General features: G+C 46.5%; 1 protein-coding gene across 1 annotated transcript in view; it reads left to right on the top strand.

Annotated features, from left to right (window-relative positions):
- The window catches only part of LOC122942210 (alpha-2-macroglobulin-like protein 1), a 273,571-nt gene extending 255,635 nt beyond the window's left edge, over window positions 1-17,936 (top strand). Inside the window, exons 38-43 of the mRNA XM_044299709.1 lie at window positions 1,917-2,044; window positions 2,275-2,365; window positions 3,095-3,163; window positions 4,552-4,654; window positions 4,818-4,859; window positions 17,687-17,936. Coding sequence (XP_044155644.1) covers window positions 1,917-2,044; window positions 2,275-2,365; window positions 3,095-3,163; window positions 4,552-4,654; window positions 4,818-4,859; window positions 17,687-17,712 — 459 coding nt within the window. The 3' untranslated portion in view covers window positions 17,713-17,936. The remainder of the gene's footprint in view (window positions 1-1,916; window positions 2,045-2,274; window positions 2,366-3,094; window positions 3,164-4,551; window positions 4,655-4,817; window positions 4,860-17,686) is intronic.
- Window positions 17,937-19,084: the final 1,148 nt, after the last annotated feature.

The raw sequence follows: 19,084 nt of genomic DNA, 5'->3' as shown, positions 1-19,084 counted from the left end.
TATTAGCCCCTCATGTCAGCCATAAGCCCCCCATTAGCCCCTCATGTCAGCCATAAGCCCCCCATTAGCCCCTCATGTCAGCCATAAGCCCCCATTAGCCCCTCATGTCAGCCATAAGCCCCCCATTAGCCCCTCATGTCAGCCATAAGCCCCCTATTAGCCCCTCATGTCAGCCATAAGCCCCCCATTAGCCCCTCATGTCAGCCATAAGCCCCCTATTAGCCCCTCATGTCAGCCATAAGCCCCCCATTAGCCCCTCATGTCAGCCATAAGCCCCCCATTAGCCCCTCATGTCAGCCATAAGCCCCCTATTAGCCCCTCATGTCAGCCATAAGCCCCCCATTAGCCCCTCATGTCAGCCATAAGCCCCCTATTAGCCCCTCATGTCAGCCATAAGCCCCCCATTAGCCCCTCATGTCAGCCCAATGTCCCCCAAGTCAGCCATCAGCCCCCAGTGCAAATAAAATAAAATAAACACTTACCTCTCCGGCTCCTAGTCACCATTGCGACCCTCTTCATTCATTCTGCTGTCGGTTGTGTATCGCGGCGCACAGTGTGAGGTCACAGAGAGACCTCACGCTGTGCGCAGCCCTGCACAGCCGATAGCCGAGCCGAGGACCAGGAAGTGGTGAGTACAGATCCTACACCGCTTCCTGGTCCTTCTGTACTAATGAAGCGCTTCATTAGTACAGCGTTAAAGACTGACCTGATCGCCGCTGCCCGGCAAACCATCCTCCAGGGCCCGGTCCTGGGCCGCGGCCCGGCGGTTGGGGACCGCTGCTTTAGATGGATCATCAGCATCTGATCGGCGGGCACCCGGGACCCCCGCCAATCAGCTGTTTGAAAAGGCAGCGGCGCTCCAGGAGCGCCACAGCCTTCTCATTGTTTACCGCAGACCCAGTGACGTCACAATATCAACTGGCCTGGGCGGGGCTAAGCTCCATTCAAGTGAAAAGAGCTTAGCCCCGCCCAGGCCATTGATACTAGTCGTGACGTCACTGGGCCTGCAGTAAACAGTGAGAAGGCCGCTGTGCTCCTGGAGCACGGCTGCCTTCTCAAACAGCTGATCAGCGGAGGTCCCCGGTGTCGGACCCCCGCCGATCAGATGCTGATGATCTATCCGGAGGATAGATCATCAGTTTAAACAAACTGCAGAACCCTTGTGAACGGTAGCAGGTGCCCTCCTGAACTCAACTTTATTACCATTCTCAGTTGATGCAAGTATCCCGTCCTCTCATGGACTGTTACCTTGACCGACAATATGATGGAGAGAGCCACATTCATGCATAGTCTCCTCCTCTCTGGAGTGATTATTGGAAGTGGAAGGTCACCTTCCCACCCCATGCTTCCAATAAGTTGGAGGACTGAAAGTGGAATCGGTAGCTTTAAGACATTTATGGGATATACTTTTGATATTACATATGTCTTAGAGTGGGTTCACATTGCGTTTCTCCCATCCGTTTAAGGTGTACAAAAAGCGTATACATTAAATTGATGCCTCAGACTGATGTCATACAGTGGCATCTATTCACCATAGAGTTCCATTGTACCATTGTAAAAAAAAGTATACTTTTTTTACCGAACTGTGCAGGAACGTGGTGTGCTGCCTTTTTTGTAACATACATCAAATGGAGGCATAAAACATGATGTGAACCCTCCCTTAGAAGGTAATGCTCCACTTAGTATTAATGTGGGCCTTGGGAGTCGACCCTGGATCAGATCTGCACTCTTTTGTGTATCAGCTCAATATGGCCTAAAAGGTCAATAAACAAACCCTATAAAGGTATCATACTTAGTTGCCTGCAGAACATTATATACAGTGTTCTGCATCTAAATGTGAATTGGGATGATATGCTTTTCTACAGTGCTATAAATTTATTCCTTTTTTGATGGAAAATTGCTTTTTTAAATCACAGGCCGTATTAAGGTACAATATCCCTCCTCCGAAAGGTGTGGCCGCTTTCTCTTTAAGTGTAAAATCATCTTCAAGAAGAGAATGTCTGGGGGATCCTGTGACAAAATTTGAAATTCTTATCACTGCCTCGTGAGTTTGCTTATGTGTTTTTTTTTTGTTAGTTTTTTTAATTCTTCTACTCTTTTACACCATGTATGGGAATTTCTAATCATGACCAATCAATTCATCTATCAAAATCTATAAAATAATTACACTTAACTGCTAAATATTCCCAATGCTGTCAATTTTCTTCTCATATTAACCAAAATGGATATAAATGTATGACTGTACATGTCATGTCTGGATTTCTATTCTTACAGTTATACCGGTACTCGGGAGAAATCGAACATGGCCGTTATTGAGGTCAAGATGTTGTCTGGCTACATTCCGGTGAAGAGCACAGTAAGGAAAGTAAGTGACAGAATTAAGCACCTCTTTATACAGAACCCAATGATTACACCAGAGGTAAGGAACCACAAGCACTCCAGTGACTGTGAAACTACAACTTCCACCATACACACATGAAGTCAATGGAGCATGCAGGAAGCTGTAGTTTCACAATGGCTGGCGTGCCACTGGTCACTGAACCCTCAGATGCACTGTAGTGTAGACTGCACTTGGAGTCTCCTCATTGTGAATATTTTAGCCAAATATTTAAAGGTATAACTGTATGAACAATGGCTTAGCTATGGAGATGCAGAAGCAGCAGTCTTTTCCAGGCCTGGTTTCCTGAATGTCCCCAAAAGACCCCTGGAAGAAACGAGTATTATAAATGGTACATGGCCGGAGGAGATTCATGACCGTCAAATTACAAGAGCATTGACTTACACCTCTTGTGAGAGAAAAGACAGAAAATACAGTTTTAGAAAATAAGGAAAATACTTTACCTTGTGTAATAATCTGATAATCATAATATGGTACAAACCTAAAGGCCACCATTAAGGGTCTACAGAAATTAGACTGAATTTAATCCAATAAAACAATCGGTTTCTTAAAATAAAAAAAAGCTAAATCGTTGCTAAACGAAGGTCCTCCTGTGCAGAAATAACGCTGAACCCATATCAAATATTAATAGATTGCATTATTAAAATGTGTTCCTTCCACTGCAAAACCATTTGTAACCCCATTTTTTCTTCACAGCTGGAGCAGGACAAGTTAATAAAGAGAAGTGAAATCCAGACTGATGTGGTGACTTTGTACTTGGACCAGGTCCATATTATTCATTGCTGCATTTTAACTCCAGATTCTTTTTATAACTTTTATAACTTAAAGGGAACCTGTCACCAGGATTTTGTGCATAGAGCTGGGGACATGGGCTGCTAGATGGCCGCTAGCACATCTGCAATACCCAGTCCCCATAGCTCTGTGTGCTTTTATTGTGTTAAAAAACCTTTTTGATCAATATGCAAATGACCTAATATGAGTCCTGTATCCGGAGATGAGTCAAGCGGAAAGGAGCCCAGCACCGCCCCGCGTCCTCTGAATCTCCTCCTTGCTGGCTGACGTCACAGAGCTGGAGCGCCGAAATCTTGCGATGCGCGAGCTAGCGCATGCGTTGTTCGTTCCCTGTGCTGATGCCAGCACAGGGAATGAACATGATGCCGACACAGCGCATGCGCTAGCTCGCGCATCGCGAGATTTCGGCGGTCCAGCTCTGTGACGTCAGCCAGCAAGGAGGAGATTCAAAGGACGCGGGGCGGTGCTGGGCTCCTTTCCGCTGGACTCATCTCCGGATACAGGACTCATATCAGATAATTTGCATATTGTTCAAAAAGGTTTTTTAACACAATAAAAGCGCAGAGAGCTATGGGGACTGGGTATTGCAGATGTGCTAGCGGCCATCTAGCAGCCCATGTCCCCAGCTCTATACACAAAATCCTGGTGACAGGTTTCCTTTAAATGCACAAGTATTTTTGCAATAGAGTGTTATTAAAAAAAATTGCATTGTTTGATATCTGCAGCCTCTGTAGAAGCTTTACATACTGTACATAGCAGGCTGTAGAGTGCCATCAACAGTAAAAGGAGAGCTTGGTCTCCATCTCCACCCTCTCCTCACCTTAGCAATCTTCTAAGCTAATCAATCAAATATATGAATAGCCTTTAAGTGGGGCATTTCACCATTTATTTTTTCCAGAACCCCACACCCCCGCCACTCAGGTGCCCAGTAGCTCTGGCACTAGACGTTGGAATGGGAAGTTCACAGCTCTGTCTACTGTGTAGTGGAAAAAACTCATTACTGTAGTGCTGATCCTATTGAAATGAATCAGAGCCGCACTGCAGTAACAAGATCAGTCCACAACACAGTGGCCGGAACTGGGTGCTCCTGGTGCCTGAGTAACGTCAGGGGTACAGAGTGTCGGATCAGATACTGATGGCCTATCCTGAGGAAAGGTCATCACTTCTTAAAGTATGAAAATCTACCATAAGGTTACCTCTAATAACACCAGAGATTCCTCTATGATAAATAGCCACAACTACTAGTCTTTAGCTAATTTGTTAGGTTGTTTATTATTATTATTTTTTTAAGGGGGTTTCTAAATCTTTGGGTACTTCAGATTCATAAAGGCTTCTCTTATGGGATTATTATCTTACTTTAGATTGACCGCAATCCAGTAAACCTCTCCTTCATCGTGGAACAGGACAGTGTGGTGAAAGACCTAAAACCAGCTACAGTATCCCTCTACGATTATTATGAGACAGGTAAATATCTATTTTTTTCCTACTCCTTAAATTGTACCATACAACTATACAATTCCTTCCAATTAACTTGGCCGACCTACTACTGTATGTTTTTTAGCGTATACGATTGTTCTAAATTTGACAATATATGGTAGATCGTAATGCTGCTTCTTCTGTCTTCCAGATGAAAATGTTTCTGTGGAGTACAACCACCCTTGCAGTAATGGTAAATAAATCCGCACTTGCTTTTAAATGATCTAATCCAGGCATGTCCAAACTGCGGCCCTCCAGCTGTTCCAAAACTACAACTCCCAGCATGCCTGGATAGCTTACAGCTATTAGAGCATGCTGGGAGTTGTAGTTTTGCAACAGCTGGAGGGCCGCAGTTTGGACATGCCTGATCTAATCTATAGGAAATAGATTTCAAATTTGTGTACATAAAATGAAACTTAGCATGGCTGAACAAATTACACCAAGGTCTATGCACGTGTCTATTCTATCAGACAATGAGGGAATTTGTCATGAGGCAATATCTGAAATCGTTTTTATTTGGGGTCTACCTTGGTTTACTTTGTGCCAACAAAAGTAAGTCTCAATGATGAATCTCGAATGTAACTAATTAACATAACTAACACACCTACTTTTCAAAACTTAAAAGGGTTGTCTCACTTCAGTAAGTGGCATTTATCATATAGAGAAAGTTAATACCAGGCACTTACTAATGTATTGTGATTGTCCATATTGCTTCCTTTGCTGGCTGGATTCATTTTTCCATCACATTATCCACTGCTCGTTTCTATGGTTACAGACCACCCTGCAATCCATCAGCGGTGGTCGTGCTTGCACAATATAGGAAAAAGAACCAGCCTAAGTGAGCTCCCATGGTCCTGGCCACAAGAGAGGCTGAATGCAGTGGGCTTGTATGGTTAACCCACTGGGTACAACCTGTTCTTAGTCCCACCCAAGAGCGCCAAATCCCTTTGAATGCTATTAGTTGGGGTAGCCAAGCCCCTAATTAAATCCGAGTAAAAGTGGCCTCGTATATATAGTATGAAAAAAGTAGTGGTTATGTCATGACCGGCGTGCCGATCACATACGTGACGCAAGGGGAGGGAAAAGGGAAGGCCCTGTCCAAGGGAGAGGGAAAGGTGGTGATTAGGGATGAGCGAACTCGAACTGTATAGTTCGGGTTCGTACCGAATTTTGGGGTGTCCGTGACACGGACCCGAACCCGGACATTTTCGTAAAAGTCCGGGTTCGGGTTCGGTGTTCGTCGCTTTCTTCGCGCTTTTGTGACGCTTTCTTGGCGCTTTTTGAAAGGCTGCAAAGCAGCCAATCAACAAGCGTCATACTACTTGCCCCAAGAGGCCATCACAGCCATGCCTACTATTGGCATGGCTGTGATTGGCCAGAGCACCATGTGACCCAGCCTCTATTTAAGCTGGAGTCACATAGCGCCGCCCGTCACTCTGCTCTGATTAGCGTAGGGAGAGGTTGCGGCTGCGACAGTAGGGCGAGATTAGGCAGATTAACTCCTCCAAAGGACTTGATTAACTGATCGATCTGCAGCTGTGGATCATTGAGCTGCTGATCCTCAATTGCTCACTGTTTTTAGGCTGCACAGACCGTTTGTCAGTCTCATTTTTCTGGGGTGATCGGCGGCCATTTTGTGTCTTGTGGTGCGCCAGCACAAGCTGCGACCAAGTGCATTTAACCCTCAATGGTGTGGTTGTTTTTTGGCTAAAGCCTACATCAGGGTGAAGCTGTCACACCAAGTGCATTTAACCAGCAATAGTCTGTTCATTTTTTGGCCATATACAAAATCAGGGGCAAGCTGCGCCTGTCACCAAGTGCATTTAACCCTCAATGGTGTGGTTGTTTTTTGGCTAAAGCCTACATCAGGGTGAAGCTGTCACACCAAGTGCATTTAACCAGCAATAGTCTGTTCATTTTTTGGCCATATACAAAATCAGGGGCAAGCTGCGCCTGTCACCAAGTGCATTTAACCCTCAATGGTGTGGTTGTTTTTTGGCTAAAGCCTACATCAGGGTGAAGCTGTCACACCAAGTGCATTTAACCAGCAATAGTCTGTTCATTTTTTGGCCATATACAAAATCAGGGGCAAGCTGCGCCTGTCACCAAGTGCATTTAACCCTCAATGGTGTGGTTGTTTTTTGGCTAAAGCCTACATCAGGGTGAAGCTGTCACACCAAGTGCATTTAACCAGCAATAGTCTGTTCATTTTTTGGCCATATCCCAGTCTAATTCTGTCACTAAATCCATACCGGTCACCCAGCGCCTAAATACTAGGCCTCAAATTTATATCCAGCTAAATCTGTCCCTAGTGCTGTAGCTGGGCGAGTTATTTAGTGTCCGTTCAAGCACATTTCTTGTTCTGGGTTGAAATACAATTCCCAATTTAGCAATTTCATAATTTAGTGGTTCCTGCTATATCAGAGCTATTTGAAATCTATCCCAAAAAGGGTATATAATATTGAAGGTGCACATTGGGTCATTCAGAATAACTTCACACACACCCGCTACTGTGTATTTCCAAGTCTAATTCTGTCACTAAACCCATACCTGTCACCCAGCGCCTAAATACTAGGCCTCAAATTTAAATCCCTCTAAATCTCTCGTTACCCACCGCTGTACTGTTGTTGCTGGGCAAGATATTTAGTGTCCGTCAAAGCACATTTTTTGTTCTGGGTTGAAGTACAATTCCCAATTTAGCAATTTCATAATTTAGTGGTTTCTGCTATATCAGAGCTATTTGAAATCTATCCCTAAAAGGGTATATAATATTGAAGGTGCACATAGGGTCATTCAGAATAACTTCACACACACGCTTCTGTGCATTTCCAAGTCTAATTCTGTCACTAAATCCATACCGGTGACCCAGCGCCTAAATACTAGGCCTCAAATTTAAATCCCTCTAAATCTCTCGTTACCCACCACTGTACTGTTGTTGCTGGGCAAGATATTTAGTGTCCGTCAAAGCACATTTTTTGTTCTGGGTTGAAGTACAATTCCCAATTTAGCAATTTCATAATTTAGTGGTTTCTGCTATATCAGAGCTATTTGAAATCTATCCCTAAAAGGGTATATAATATTGAAGGTGCACATAGGGTCATTCAGAATAACTTCACACACACGCTTCTGTGCATTTCCAAGTCTAATTCTGTCACTAAATCCATACCGGTGACCCAGCGCCTAAATACTAGGCCTCAAATTTAAATCCCTCTAAATCTCTCGTTACCCACCGCTGTACTGTTGTTGCTGGGCAAGATATTTAGTGTCCGTCAAAGCACATTTTTTGTTCTGGGTTGAAGTACAATTCCCAATTTAGCAATTTCATAATTTAGTGGTTTCTGCTATATCAGAGCTATTTGAAATCTATCCCTAAAAGGGTATATAATATTGAAGGTGCACATAGGGTCATTCAGAATAACTTCACACACACGCTTCTGTGCATTTCCAAGTCTAATTCTGTCACTAAATCCATACCGGTGACCCAGCGCCTAAATACTAGGCCTCAAATTTAAATCCCTCTAAATCTCTCGTTACCCACCGCTGTACTGTTGTTGCTGGGCAAGATATTTAGTGTCCGTCAAAGCACATTTTTTGTTCTGGGTTGAAGTACAATTCCCAATTTAGCAATTTCATAATTTAGTGGTTCCTGCTATATCAGAGCTATTTGAAATCTATCCCAAAAAGGGTATATAATATTGAAGGTGCACATTGGGTCATTCAGAATAACTTCACACACACCCGCTACTGTGTATTTCCAAGTCTAATTCTGTCACTAAACCCATACCTGTCACCCAGCGCCTAAATACTAGGCCTCAAATTTAAATCCCTCTAAATCTCTCGTTACCCACCGCTGTACTGTTGTTGCTGGGCAAGATATTTAGTGTCCGTCAAAGCACATTTTTTGTTCTGGGTTGAAGTACAATTCCCAATTTAGCAATTTCATAATTTAGTGGTTTCTGCTATATCAGAGCTATTTGAAATCTATCCCTAAAAGGGTATATAATATTGAAGGTGCACATAGGGTCATTCAGAATAACTTCACACACACGCTTCTGTGCATTTCCAAGTCTAATTCTGTCACTAAATCCATACCGGTGACCCAGCGCCTAAATACTAGGCCTCAAATTTAAATCCCTCTAAATCTCTCGTTACCCACCGCTGTACTGTTGTTGCTGGGCAAGATATTTAGTGTCCGTCAAAGCACATTTTTTGTTCTGGGTTGAAGTACAATTCCCAATTTAGCAATTTCATAATTTAGTGGTTTCTGCTATATCAGAGCTATTTGAAATCTATCCCTAAAAGGGTATATAATATTGAAGGTGCACATAGGGTCATTCAGAATAACTTCACACACACGCTTCTGTGCATTTCCAAGTCTAATTCTGTCACTAAATCCATACCGGTGACCCAGCGCCTAAATACTAGGCCTCAAATTTAAATCCCTCTAAATCTCTCGTTACCCACCACTGTACTGTTGTTGCTGGGCAAGATATTTAGTGTCCGTCAAAGCACATTTTTTGTTCTGGGTTGAAGTACAATTCCCAATTTAGCAATTTCATAATTTAGTGGTTCCTGCTATATCAGAGCTATTTGAAATCTATCCCAAAAAGGGTATATAATATTGAAGGTGCACATTGGGTCATTCAGAATAACTTCACACACACCCGCTACTGTGTATTTCCAAGTCTAATTCTGTCACTAAACCCATACCTGTCACCCAGCGCCTAAATACTAGGCCTCAAATTTAAATCCCTCTAAATCTCTCGTTACCCACCGCTGTACTGTTGTTGCTGGGCAAGATATTTAGTGTCCGTCAAAGCACATTTTTTGTTCTGGGTTGAAGTACAATTCCCAATTTAGCAATTTCATAATTTAGTGGTTTCTGCTATATCAGAGCTATTTGAAATCTATCCCTAAAAGGGTATATAATATTGAAGGTGCACATAGGGTCATTCAGAATAACTTCACACACACGCTTCTGTGCATTTCCAAGTCTAATTCTGTCACTAAATCCATACCGGTGACCCAGCGCCTAAATACTAGGCCTCAAATTTAAATCCCTCTAAATCTCTCGTTACCCACCGCTGTACTGTTGTTGCTGGGCAAGATATTTAGTGTCCGTCAAAGCACATTTTTTGTTCTGGGTTGAAGTACAATTCCCAATTTAGCAATTTCATAATTTAGTGGTTCCTGCTATATCAGAGCTATTTGAAATCTATCCCAAAAAGGGTATATAATATTGAAGGTGCACATTGGGTCATTCAGAATAACTTCACACACACCCGCTACTGTGTATTTCCAAGTCTAATTCTGTCACTAAACCCATACCTGTCACCCAGCGCCTAAATACTAGGCCTCAAATTTAAATCCCTCTAAATCTCTCGTTACCGCTGTACTGTTGTAGCTGGGAAAGTTATTTAGTGCCCGTCAAAGCACATTTTTTGTTCTGGGTTGAAGTACAATTCCCAATTTAGCAATTTCATAATTTAGTGGTTCCTGCTATATCAGAGCTATTTGAAATCTATCCCAAAAAGGGTATATAATATTCAAGGTGCACATTGGGTCATTCAGAATAACTTCACACACACGCTTCTGTGCATTTCCAAGTCTAATTCTGTCACTAAATCCATACCGGTCACCCAGCGCCTAAATACTAGGCCTCAAATTTATATCCCGCTGAATTTGAATACAATACATTGGGCCAAATAATATATTTGTTGTTGTGGTGAACCATAACAATGAGAAAAACATCTAGTAAGGGACGCGGACGTGGACATGGTCGTGGTGGTGTTAGTGGACCCTCTGGTGCTGGGAGAGGACGTGGCCGTTCTGCCACATCCACACGTCCTAGTGTACCAACTACCTCAGGTCCCAGTAGCCGCCAGAATTTACAGCGATATATGGTGGGGCCCAATGCCGTTCTAAGGATGGTAAGGCCTGAGCAGGTACAGGCATTAGTCAATTGGGTGGCCGACAGTGGATCCAGCACGTTCACATTATCTCCCACCCAGTCTTCTGCAGAAAGCGCACAGATGGCGCCTGAAAACCAACCCCATCAGTCTGTCACATCACCCCCATGCATACCAGGGAAACTGTCTCAGCCTCAAGTTATGCAGCAGTCTCTTATGCTGTTTGAAGACTCCGCTGGCAGGGTTTCCCAAGGGCATCCACCTAGCCCTTCCCCAGCGGTGAAAGACATAGAATGCACTGACGCACAACCACTTATGTTTCCTGATGATGAGGACATGGGAATACCACCTCAGCATGTCTCTGATGATGACGAAACACAGGTGCCAACTGCTGCGTCTTTCTGCAGTGTGCAGACTGAACAGGAGGTCAGGGATCAAGACTGGGTGGAAGACGATGCAGGGGACGATGAGGTCCTAGACCCCACATGGAATGAAGGTCGTGCCACTGACTTTCACAGTTCGGAGGAAGAGGCAGTGGTGAGACCGAGCCAACAGCGTAGCAAAAGAGGGAGCAGTGGGCAAAAGCAGAACACCCGCCGCCAAGAGACTCCGCCTGCTACTGACCGCCGCCATCTGGGACCGAGCACCCCAAAGGCAGCTTCAAGGAGTTCCCTGGCATGGCACTTCTTCAAACAATGTGCTGACGACAAGACCCGAGTGGTTTGCACGCTGTGCCATCAGAGCCTGAAGCGAGGCATTAACGTTCTGAACCTGAGCACAACCTGCATGACCAGGCACCTGCATGCAAAGCATGAACTGCAGTGGAGTAAACACCTTAAAACCAAGGAAGTCACTCAGGCTCCCCCTGCTACCTCTTCTGCTGCTGCCGCCTCGGCCTATTCTGCTGCTGCCGCCTCGGCCTCTTCCTCCGCCTCTGGAGGAACGTTGGCACCTGCCGCCCAGCAAACAGGGGATGTACCACCAACACCACCACCACCACCTCCGTCACCAAGCGTCTCAACCATGTCACACGCCAGCGTTCAGCTCTCCATCTCACAAACATTTGATAGAAAGCGTAAATTCCCACCTAGCCACCCTCGATCCCTGGCCCTGAATGCCAGCATTTCTAAACTACTGGCCTATGAAATGCTGTCATTTAGGCTGGTGGACACAGACAGCTTCAAACAGCTCATGTCGCTTGCTGTCCCACAGTATGTTGTTCCCAGCCGGCACTACTTCTCCAAGAGAGCCGTGCCTTCCCTGCACAACCAAGTATCCGATAAAATCAAGTGTGCACTGCGCAACGCCATCTGTAGCAAGGTCCACCTAACCACAGATACGTGGACCAGTAAGCACGGCCAGGGACGCTATATCTCCCTAACTGCACACTGGGTAAATGTAGTGGCAGCTGGGCCCCAGGCGGAGAGCTGTTTGGCGCACGTCCTGCCGCCGCCAAGGATCGCAGGGCAACATTCTTTGCCTCCTGTTGCCACCTCCTCCTTCTCGGCTTCCTCCTCCTCTTCTTCCACCTGCTCATCCAGTCAGCCACACACCTTCACCACCAACTTCAGCACAGCCCGGGGTAAACGTCAGCAGGCCATTCTGAAACTCATATGTTTGGGGGACAGGCCCCACACCGCACAGGAGTTGTGGCGGGGTATTGAACAACAGACCGACGAGTGGTTGCTGCCGGTGAGCCTCAAGCCCGGCCTGGTGGTGTGTGATAATGGGCGAAATCTCGTTGCAGCTCTGGGACTAGCCAATTTGACGCACATCCCTTGCTTGGCGCATGTGCTGAATTTGGTGGTGCAGAAGTTCATTCACAACTACCCCGACATGTCAGAGCTGCTGCATAAAGTGCGGGCCGTCTGTTCGCGCTTCCGGCGTTCACATCCTGCCGCTGCTCGCCTGTCTGCGCTACAGCGTAACTTCGGCCTTCCCGCTCACCGCCTCATATGCGACGTGCCCACCAGGTGGAACTCCACCTTGCACATGCTGGACAGACTGTGCGAGCAGCAGCAGGCCATAGTGGAGTTTCAGCTGCAGCACGCACGGGTCAGTCGCACTACAGAACAGCACCACTTCACCACCAATGACTGGGCCTCCATGCGAGACCTGTGTGCCCTGTTGCGCTGTTTCGAGTACTCCACCAACATGGCCAGTGGCGATGACACCGTTATCAGCGTTACAATACCACTTCTATGTCTCCTTGAGAAAACACTTAGGGCGATGATGGAACAGGAGGTGGCCCAGGAGGAGGAGGAGGAGGATGAGGAAGAGGGGTCATTTTTAGCACTTTCAGGCCAGTCTCTTCGAAGTGACTCAGAGGGAGGTTTTTTGCAACAGCAGAGGCCAGGTACAAATGTGGCCAGCCAGGGCCCACTACTGGAGGACGAGGAGGACGAGGATGAGGAGGAGGTGGAGGAGGATGAGGATGAAGCATGGTCACAGCGGGGTGGCACCCAACGCAGCTCGGGTCCATCACTGGTGCGTGGCTGGGGGGAAAGGCAGGACGATGACGATACGCCTCCCACAGAGGACAGCTTGTCCTTACCCCTGGGCAGCCTGGCACACATGAGCGACTACATGCTGCAGTGCCTGCGCAACGACAGCAGAGTTGCCCACATTTTAACCTGTGCGGACTACTGGGTTGCCACCCTGCTGGATCCACGCTACAAAGACAATGTGCCCACCTTACTTCCTGCACTGGAGCGTGATAGGAAGATGCGCGAGTACAAGCGCACGTTGGTAGACGCGCTACTGAGAGCATTCCCAAATGTCACAGGGGAACAAGTGGAAGCCCAAGGCCAAGGCAGAGGAGGAGCAAGAGGTCGCCAAGGCAGCTGTGTCACGGCCAGCTCCTCTGAGGGCAGGGTTAGCATGGCAGAGATGTGGAAAACTTTTGTCAACACGCCACAGCTAACTGCACCACCACCTGATACGCAACGTGTTAGCAGGAGGCAACATTTCACTAACATGGTGGAACAGTACGTGTGCACACCCCTCCACGTACTGACTGATGGTTCGGCCCCATTCAACTTCTGGGTCTCTAAATTGTCCACGTGGCCAGAGCTAGCCTTTTATGCCTTGGAGGTGCTGGCCTGCCCGGCAGCCAGCGTTTTGTCTGAACGTGTATTCAGCACGGCAGGGGGCGTCATTACAGACAAACGCAGCCGCCTGTCTACAGCCAATGTGGACAAGCTGACGTTCATAAAAATGAACCAGGCATGGATCCCACAGGACCTGTCCGTCCCTTGTCCAGATTAGACATTAACTACCTCCCCATAACCATATATTATTGGACTCCAGGGCACTTCCTCATTCAATCCTATTTTTATTTTCATTTTACCATTATATTGCGATGCTACCCAAAGTTGAATGAACCTCTCCTCTGCCTGTGTGCTAGGCCTAAATATATGCCAATGGACTGTTGCAGTGGTGGCTGACATGAAGCCTGATTCTCTGCTATGACATGCAGACTAATTCTCTGCTGACATGAAGCCAGATTGTCTGTTACGGGACCTCTCTCCTCTGCCTGGGTGCTGGGCCTAAATTTATGACAATGGACTGTTGCAGTGGTGGCTGACGTGAAGCCTGATTCTCTGCTATGACATGCAGACTGATTCTCTGCTGACATGAAGCCAGATCGTCTGTTACGGGACCTCTCTGCTCTGCCTGTGTGCTAGGCCTAAATATATGCCAATGGACTGTTGCAGTGGTGGGTGACGTGAAGCCTCATTCTCTGCTATGACATGCAGACTGATTCTCTGCTGACATGAAGCCAGATTGTCTGTTACGGGACCTCTCTGCTCTGCCTGTGTGCTAGGCCTAAATATATGCCAATGGACTGTTGCAGTGGTGGGTGACGTGAAGCCTCATTCTCTGCTATGACATGCAGACTGATTCTCTGCTGTCATGAAGCCAGATTGTCTGTTACGGGACCTCTCTGCTCTGCCTGTGTGCTAGGCCTAAATATATGCCAATGGACTGTTGCAGTGGTGGGTGACGTGAAGCCTCATTCTCTGCTATGACATGCAGACTGATTCTCTGCTGACATGAAGACAGATTCTCTGTTACGGGACCTCTCTCCTCTGCCTGTGTGTGTGCTGGGCCTAAATATATGCCAATGGACTGTTGCAGTGGTGGCTGACGTGAAGCCTCATTCTCTGCTATGACATGCAGACTAATTCTCTGCTGACATGAAGACAGATTCTCTGTTACGGGACCTCCCTCCTCTGCCTGGGTGCTGGGCCTAAATATATGCCAATGGACTGTTGCAGTGGTGGGTGACGTGAAGCCTGATTCTCTGCTATGACATGCAGACTAATTCTCTGCTGACATGAAGACAGATTCTCTGTTACGGGACCTCTCTCCTCTGCCTGTGTGTGTGCTGGGCCTAAATATATGCCAATGGACTGTTGCAGTGGTGGCTGACGTGAAGCCTCATTCTCTGCTATGACATGCAGACTAATTCTCTGCTGACATGAAGACAGATTCTCTGTTACGGGACCTCCCTCCTCTGCCTGGGTGCTGGGCCTAAATATATGCCAATGGACTGTTGCAGTGGTGGGTGACGTGAAGCCTGATTCTCTGCTATGACATGCAGACTAATTCTCTGCTGACATGAAGCCAGATTCTCTGTTACGGGACCTCTCTCCTCTGCCTGTGTGCTAGGCCTAAATATATGCCAATGGACTGTTGCAGTGGTGGCTGACGTGAAGCCTCATTCTCTGCTATGACATGCAGACTAATTCTCTGCTGACATGAAGACAGATTCTCTGTTACGGGACCTCTCTCCTCTGCCTGGGTGCCGGGGCCTAAATATCTGAGAATGGACTGTTCCAGTGGTGGGTGACGGGAAGCCAGATTCTCTGCTATGGAACCTCTCTCCAATTGATTTTGGTTAATTTTTATTTATTTAATTTTTATTTTAATTAATTTCCCTATCCACATTTGTTTGCAGGGGATTTACCTACATGTTGCTGCCTTTTGCAGCCCTCTAGCCCTTTCCTGGGCTGTTTTACAGCCGTTTTAGTGCCGAAAAGTTCGGGTCCCCATTGACTTCAATGGGGTTCGGGTTCGGGACGAAGTTCGGATCGGGTTCGGATCCCGAACCCGAACATTTCCGGGATGTTCGGCCGAACTTCTCGAACCCGAACATCCAGGTGTTCGCTCAACTCTAGTGGTGATCCCTAACTCACCTTGAGGCTGGCACCTGACTGCCTTGACGTCCCTAGAGGGGTTCCTCACCCATACGCCGATCACGTGCCTAAACTCTGGCTTTCCCTAAGATGAGCCCTGCGTAGTGAATAGGGCGGTGGGAACACTAGTCCGCACCACTAACACTAAAGGAAAACACCAAGGAGAGGACAGACAATACAGAAAAAACATATAATCCCAGGTGGGCGACAACAGCAGACAACAAAAGCCCAACCGGGATCTGGAGGGTAGAGCTCTGGAACAACAACCAGGAATCTCAGCTACTTAGCTCCAGTGGGTCAGTATAGAAGTCCAGGCAGGAAGCTCTATATCTGGCAACCAGAGAAGTGGGAGAGGGGAATATAAGGAGGTTGGGAGTGCTGGATAAGAAACAGCTGAGGAGAAGAAGCTACGGATCCCTGAGTGAGCCAAAAAGAGTTGCAAGGCAAACCCAGAAAGCTACCATAAAGAAACAGCCCTATCTTTCTACATAGAGCGCGCAGCCACCCGTTGCGACTTCCTGACCCCAGGTATAACGGAGTCAGGCGTGGCTCTTGACACCCTCGTGACAGGTTAAACTCGCAAATCGGGTTAGAACAGATATAAGGATCAAATGTTTTAAAATCCTATTTGTTTCTTCTTCTTATATTTGTTTTACATGACAATTTTATATCTGCATGGTACAACCCACGAGCAGCCTTCCCGCCCATAGACCGTATCCTCCATGCACCTTACTTCCTTTTTCTCATTAACAATACGTACTCCCAATTCACTGGCGCCTCTAGCTTTTTCTGATCTTCTGGATGTTTCCATAAGATCTGATTAACCCTTACCTTTCTCTTTCTTCACAAATACAAAAGAGGCTGACACTTTTTCCTATAGTGTGCAAGCACGACCACCACTGATGGATTGCAGGGTGGTCTGTAACCATGGAGACGAGCAGTGGATAATGTCATGGAAAAATAAATCCAGCCAGCAAAGGAAGCAATATAGATAATCACAATACATTAGTACGTGTCTTGTATTAATTTTCTCTACATGATAAATGCAACTTACTGAACTGAGACAACCCCTTAAGTGAGTGTTGTATTTGCTATTTTACAAGTAGTAAAATTTTGTGCAAGTACCTCCAAAACATCCCAAAGCCTTACTTTTGCAACTTTTTGAAGCCAGAATTCTGGAGTGCAGAGCTTTGATAAATTCCCCCAATGTCTCTTCACACAGGCAAATTATCAGGTCAATTTTCTGGACCAGACTTTGTACACTTCTTCCTAGTAATTGACCTTTGTAAAGGTGTCTTCGTTCATCGAGTGAAAGTATCACTGATGTGCGGTGGTGTACCTGCAATAGAGGCAGACCACACAACTATTATGAGGTCTATACAGAAAGAACTTGCTCTTCTCTTCCCCATGCAAAAACACAGCATTTTCACACAGCCACCACTAGGGGAAGCTCAATGCAAAGAGATTATTCCCGCTTCACGGTAGTTGTATTAATTCCTATTCACTGAGCTCCCCCTAGTGGTGGCTTCAGGCAGCTAGCTTTGTGATAAAAGAGGAGATTTATCAATGTATTTTTGCCAGTTTTCTGGTGTAAATACATTGAAAAATATGGTGTTCAGAATAAGCATTATATACTTAATGTACCTGTTCCACTTTTTCCTGCATAAATGTCAGATAAAGTGGATGAGGCCAAAGACAATCACAATAGTGATCTCTTGTCCCCTACATACAGAGGAGTTGATCTGCAGCTCTAAACTCGTCTGGCAAACCGGCAATTATTGAGAATGAATGGTTCGTTCACTACGATTGCCTGCTCAGTCAGCCCGTGCTAAAAAGTCCTTTACCCTATTAAAAGTATAGATTTCTTATGCTACTAATCTGTTTATAACCTTTCTTCTGTTATTTGGCAGCAGAAAAGTCTGAAAATTCAAGATGAGACCCGGTTGTACCGGTTGTATCAGTACCTACAACCCTGCACCAGAAGCAAAGATCCTGATAAAGCAATAACGCTGTCATAGTAACAATAAGAACACTAAATAAAATAACAAACACTTGTCTCACATCGTGTAGAAATATGCTTACTTACTCTGTTCAACTGGCTAGTAGTCTGTAGATTCATTAATAAAACTAAATAAAACCAAAATATAATACATTGTGAAAGTCGTGTCTGTAATTTCTATTTAACTGGAGTTATCATTAAAGGGGTTCTCCGGCCCCTACTTGAAAATTGACCATCTTCATTCCCCTTAGGCCTCATGCACACGGCCGTTGTTTAGGTCCGCGTCCGAGCCGCACATTTTGCGGCTCGGGCGCGGACCCATTCACTTCAATGGGGCCGCAAAAGATGCAGACAGCACTCCGTGTGCTGTCTGCATCCGTTGCTCCGTTCCACGGCCCCGCAAAGAAAATATAACATGTCCTATTCTTGTCCACAAAACGGACAAGAATAGGCAGTTATATCAATGGCCGCCTGCTCCGTTCCGCAAATTGTGGAAGGCACACGGGCGGCTTCCATTTTTTGCGGACCGCAAAAAACAGCACGGTCGTGTGCATGTAGCCTTAGAGGGAAGGTTATTACGCCAATACTTACCCTCCACAGCGCATCCCTTCCTATGATTCTCTTCACGGTCACGTGACCGCTCCTGAAGCATTTTCAAGTCTTCTGGTCCAGCGCCTGAGGCCACCGCCTCCTGCAGGCCTTCCTCTGTCCTGTCGCTTGCACACTACTGCGCATGCGCCGTGACCGCCGGCCGTCTTCTGAGTGTACAGGCTTCTATGTGAAGCCTGTACTGACTCATGTACAGTGCATGGGTACTGTGGAAGGCACAAGGGGCACTTTGGGGGCACTGTGGATGTCATTAGGAGCACTGTGGATGTCATTAGGGGCACTATGGATGGCACATGGGCACTTTGGGGGCACTGTACATGGCACATGGGTGCACTGTGGATGTCATTAGGGGCACTATTGATGGCAAATGGGCACTGTGGATGGCACATGGGGGCACTTTGGATGGCACATGGGTGCCCTTGTGGGCAATGTGGATGGCACTTTGGGGGCACTGTGGATGTCATTAGGGGCACTATGGGTGGCACATGGGGGCACTATGGATATTATTAGGGGCACTATTGATAGCACATGGGCACTGTGGAAGGCACAAGGGGCACTTTGGGGGCACTGTGGATGTCATTCGGGGCACTGTGGATGGCACATGGGGGCCCTGTGGATATTATTAGGGGCACTATTGATGGCACATGGGCACTGTGGAAGGCACAAGGGGCACTTTGGGGGCACTTTGGGGGCACTGTGG

This window comes from Bufo gargarizans, chromosome 6, assembly GCF_014858855.1.
Source record: "Bufo gargarizans isolate SCDJY-AF-19 chromosome 6, ASM1485885v1, whole genome shotgun sequence".
NCBI lineage: Eukaryota > Metazoa > Chordata > Amphibia > Anura > Bufonidae > Bufo > Bufo gargarizans.
The sequence above is the reverse complement of the archived record's forward strand: the minus strand, read 5'-3'. Positions and strand labels throughout refer to the sequence as shown.